Genomic DNA, 5,556 nt, shown 5'->3' with positions numbered 1-5,556 from the left:
GCATTCATTGCAACTAATTTGGACACCCAGTGATCATGGCGCATATGAAGCCCCAATGACGGAGAATTTGTACTAAGGCGTTTACTTGGTGGGACGTACTTCTAATAGTTCTGCGAAGTTGAGATGTAAAATATAGGTCTTCACACTACGTCTCGCGCTGTTTTACGTTGAATCAGAGACCGCCAAAAAAGTCGAGAGCATTCTGCGGGAGAAAGGTGTAGTGCCCGCAACCATTGCGGTACTTAACGGTGTTTGCTGTGTCGGTCTGTCCGATGATGAACTCGAAGATCTGGCAAAGGCTGGAGAGGAGGATAGAGCGAAGAAATGTTCGACACGAGAACTGCCCATTGTGATGGCCATGCAACCCCAGACGAATAGTGGTGCTAACAATTGGGGTGGTAAGTCCTTGAGAATTTATTATTTGAGAGATTGTGGAGGATATATATATATATATATATATATAAATATAGATATATATATGTGTGTGTATGTATATATGTATATATGTATATATGTATGTATGTATGTATGTATGTATGTATGTATATATATGCATATGGGTAGAGCAGAGAAATGCTTGATACGAAAATTGCTCATTGTGATGGCCGTTAAGCTACAGAAGAATTGTGGTGTTAACAACCAGGAGGGTAAGTGTTCGTATACAACTGGTTTAAGTGATTGTTAAGTCTATTTCCACGTATTTATCAAATGAGTAGAGCGAGGAAATGTTTGATAAGTGCGTCGTGTATTGTGATTTTCATGAAGCCAGAGAAGGGCAGTTGTGCTAAGTAATGGGGCGGTAAGTGCCTGACTTATATGTCGATTCAATCGGTATTTATTTGTGTACAAATGAGCTTCGAGATGTTGAAATTGTAGACCTGACCAAGAAGTTATCGACACGTGAGCTGCCCATCGTGATCACGATACAGCCTCAGAAGGGCAGTGGTGCTTTTAACCGGGTGATTATATGTTGTCAATCAGTTAATTTCCATTGCAGTTGGGACCCGCATGTACTACGTATGTATAAGCTCCGACGAAATTAGTGTATACCTCATCCCGGACTCACAATGATCTCTTATCGCTCAACTTAAGCTATTACTGGTGCCTTGATGAGCAGAACGTTTTGTTGTTGCGGAGAGTATTAATCAACGATGCCTGCCATCGATCTGCTATTTACGATCGCAAAACGTCATTGCCACCTATTAAGTGGCGAAAATCGTCGTCATCTCGAAACAAAAGGTGTAAATTTTTGTACGGTCGAAATGTTAGGATTATGTGATCATCTATACCTATTCAAAGTACTCTCAGGAACTTTAGTGAATGCTACTTTCATTTGAATTGATAATTTGATATAAATTTATGAAATCGTCTCCAGCTACCACCGTAGCGTCAACGATGGCACTGGCAAAATTGGCGGGAATATCAACATTCGTGACTGGAGGGATCGGTGGTGTTCACAGGTGCGTCTGTTCTTTGTGAGTGCCCGATCCTGCTATCATTGCCATCGAAATGCGTAATTTTGTTTTGTAGTTGTTCTGGCCAGCTGTAGGTTGTCCAAAAATGCACCATATCCAATTGTATAATCGAATTCGGGAGAACCCTTTGACATATTTCGATCTGACAAGTGCTAATTCGCATTCCTGCAAGACAATGTGGTAGGTATAGGTATTTATGTTTACTCTGTACACTATCGACCGTGCATCAGAATCGCAGATTAACTAGATAGACACTGCAAGTGGTATTTTAGCCAAAGATACTCAGCTTGTATCCCCATCATTCACCCTTAGGAACGGGCACGTGTCGCTCGATGTGTCGGCTGATCTCACCGAGCTCTCACGCACGCCCGTAGTTGTAGTGTCTGCTGGTATCAAGTCTATCCTTGATATTGGGCGTACCCTGGAAGTGCTCGAAACCCTGGGGGTGCCCGCAGTTACCTACGGTGCTGATGAATTTCCGGCCTTTTTCACGGCCAAATCCGGGTTTAAAGCGCCACAACGTATGGATAGCAGTGATGATATTGCTCGGACGTACTGGGCTAGCAGAGCCCTGCAGTTACCACATGGTATGCTCGTGGCAGTGCCCAACTCTGACCCCGCGGGCGATAATGTGGAGCGAGCTATACACGTTGCACTGGCGAAAGCTGAGGAACAGGGCGTTCATGGACAGGTGTGTGTGTGTGGGTGTGTGTGCGTGCGTGCGTGCGTGCGTGCGTGCGTGGATCTCATTGGATATGCGTGGGCAGTTCCGACGAACGTATGTAGTCCCGTGCTCGTTGGTTTGACATGGGCTGGGCGTGGACCACATCTCCCAATTCATTTCGCATTTCTTGCACACATCTCTCGCGCCTTTCCCCATTCTCTTCACATATACCACACTTCCCAACTGGTGCGTACCTTTCTCACTACTTTTCCAATGCTCGCACACATCTCACTCTCCACCCATACAGGGCGTGACCCCGTTTGTACTTAAGGAGGTAGCCGAGCAGACCGGCGGCGACAGTCTTCGCAGCAACATGTCCCTGGTATATCAGAACGCGCGTGTAGGCGCGGATATCGCCATATCCATCGCAAACAACACTCCCGGCGACACAACCAAGCTCAGGTATACAGATCAGGATACACACAGTCACAGTGCGAGCAGCGAGACGCAAACAAACACAGCACACGCACGCGGCGACAAAGATAATGTGGGCAACCCTTCGAGTGCTGATGTGTGTACTGCCCAGTCGCGTGTTGTTGTAATGGGCGGGAGCGTGATTGATCTGGTAGCCAAGCCCGGTGTGTATGAATGTAGCTGTGAATGTGTGTGTGTTATCGCCTATAAGTGTAGCTGTGAACATATATATATGTGTGTTATCGCCCATCAGTGTAGCTGTAAATGTGTGAGTGTTATCGCCCATTAGTGTAGCAGTAAATGTGTGTGCGTCAACGCTCATAAGTGTAGCGGTAAATTGGTGTGTGTTGTCGCCTATAAGTGTAGCTGTATATATATATGTGTGTGTTATCGCCCATCAGTGTATCTGTAAATGTATGTGTTGTTGCCCATCATTGTATCTGTAAATGTGTGCGTGTTATCGCTCACAAGTGTAGCGGTAAAGGTGTGTGTTGTCGCCTACAAGCGTAGCGGTGGGTTTTTGTGCGTGTTATCACCCTCAAGTGTAGCTGTGGGTGAATATGTGTTATCGCCCCTAAGTGTATCTGTGATCATCGCCTATAAATGTAACGGAGATTGTGTTGCGGAATCATATCACTGACTGTCTCTGCCCCGTAGCCTACTGGGAGTCAGCGGACACGTTAATATCGTCGAGTTAGGCATGAACGAGCACAACTGATGATTACAGTAATGTGCGGGCGAAAATCTTTTAATAAGCTATGTATGTGCTCGTAATTTTGTTGCACTGCCACCTTATGTACGCATGCCTACCATACGCTTATGAATCTACTGTGCCCAAACTTACTACACACTCATAGCTTTTATGTATTCTCGCTGTCACGTTGTAGTATCCGGCACTAAGCTTCTCCACGGGACATCGAACCTCGGACACTGCCTGGAATGGGACGGAGGGGTGGCTCGCAATGTGGCTGAAGTTCTCGGTCTATTGGGCAACAAGCCAGTGCTATATTCCGCTGTAGGCGACGACACCAGGGGACACGCACTGATCCATAGAATGAAGTATGACTATGGGCTTGTGGGTGCAGATCAGTCCGTGCGGGTGGTCGAGGGCAAGCACACGGCCACGTATGCGGCGGTTCTGGACGAGACTGGCGACCTGCACACAGCGATAGCCGATATGTCTGTGCTGAGTGCAATCACAACGCCGCCACAAGGCGCTCTGCGGGGTGCTGAGGTGTTTGTTATGGACGCTAATCCGGGATTGAACACTTGTGTGGCGGCTGCTGAGATGGCGGCTAAGGAGGGGGTTCATGTCTTCTTCGAGCCCACGAGTGTACCCAAAGCCAGAGCGTGTGCGGATAACAAGAAATTTTTGGAGTGCGTTAGTTACACGTTCCCGAATATGGACGAGTTGGTCGCTATGACAACGGGGGCGGGCGGTACCGAGACCTACGGTGACTGGAGAAACAACATGCAGCTAGACGATTTCAAGGCAGTCAAGACAGCTGCTGCGAGACTTTTAGAGCGAATGCATCCACAGTCAGCGCATGTGGTGGTAACACTTGGGGTGCACGGAGTATTGCTAGCATCTCGTAATAGACGCATCACAGACACACAGCCTGAGGCGGGTAGTGTAGAGGAGACTTCGACTACGCCCGTCTTCGCACACTTCCCAGCGCAAGAAGGGGTGCAGGTGATGAACGCCACCGGAGCGGGAGACTCGTTGTGTGGGGCGTTTATACATGCACTTTTGGAGGGTAAGACGGTCAACCAGGCGGTCGAGTTTGGAATGCAAGCGGCGGTTGTGAGCCTTGGTTGTAACGAGAGGGCTATATCACCGGAGATCAGGTGGATGGGCAGATGAGACCGAATTACTGGTGCAGCACAGGTATGATAGGCATAGAGAAGCGTGGGCAATATAGTTTCATCGAGGAGCATAGGCCAATATGTATTATATGAAGGGGCCGTACAACAGGGAAATAAATTTATCTCGACATATTGGGTGTGTATTTTATTTTGTCGAAGGTCGGGATATGGTAACTTTTTATGCATGGATCTCATGATTGTACTAAATATATAATTTTAATTTTCTGAACATTGGCGAGCATAGTCAGCAACAACCAATGAACTGGTAATCTCATGCATGAAAGCCTGGAAGAATGTGCACATACTTGCATTTACATAGCACAGTTTTATCATAAAACCGTTTCTTGAAACCCCCAGTACAATGTTTAGTCCGAGCAATCCGATGTTAAAACTCCAATATTTTTTGAAAGAGGAAAGTAACAAGAACATGGGTATGACAGACCATGTGCAATCTACCTAGGGCGTGCAAAGTATGGGACTGCAGGCAAGTTATATTCATACAGTGATAATTTGTTAGGTTGCGACAGTCCAAATTAAGTCTGCCTCACGAGAGACACATCTAGAGAGATTAGATGGAGGATAGATATCGTTGAATCGCCATTGAATTTCCGTCAACTTTCCTTTAGGACAATTCGAGCGCGAAAAAAAGTGAAGCAAATTCCGAATAATTTTGTACCCACAATGAATACTATAAAGCTAACTGCGGCCCAATTGCGTCAATGACAACCACAGAATCGGGAAGAACGAGACAACAACAGATGTCGGATACCTGTTATGTGTAGGGGACTTGATCACGCTTCCATACACATCGATTGCAATACCGTAGTCAAACTTGGCTGGTTTTTTATATACAACAAGTCCAGTATGAAAGCGGAAATAGGAAGGCTTCAGAAGTATATATCGAAAATATGAAGGCTTCAGAGGTATACATATATATATATATATATGCACAAACACACAAACATACACACACATACACACACACACACACACACACACATATATATATATATGCACAACACACACATATATATATATATACATATATATACGCACAACACACACACACACACACAC

At 45.9% G+C, this 5,556-nt stretch overlaps 1 protein-coding gene across 1 annotated transcript; it reads left to right on the top strand.

Moving 5' to 3' along the window:
- Positions 1–176: 176 nt before the first annotated feature.
- Positions 177–4,477, top strand: SARC_09027 (hypothetical protein; the record flags this gene model as incomplete). Its single annotated transcript, XM_014296981.1, has 6 exons — positions 177–398; positions 1,376–1,460; positions 1,788–2,166; positions 2,447–2,601; positions 2,638–2,777; positions 3,501–4,477. Coding segments are annotated over 6 exons (1,958 nt in total), but the record flags the coding sequence as incomplete, so codon positions are not given.
- Positions 4,478–5,556: the final 1,079 nt, after the last annotated feature.

This window comes from Sphaeroforma arctica, assembly GCF_001186125.1.
Source record: "Sphaeroforma arctica JP610 unplaced genomic scaffold supercont1.873, whole genome shotgun sequence".
Classification (NCBI taxonomy): Eukaryota; class Ichthyosporea; order Ichthyophonida; genus Sphaeroforma; species Sphaeroforma arctica.
This window is presented reverse-complemented; position numbering and strand designations above follow the sequence as displayed.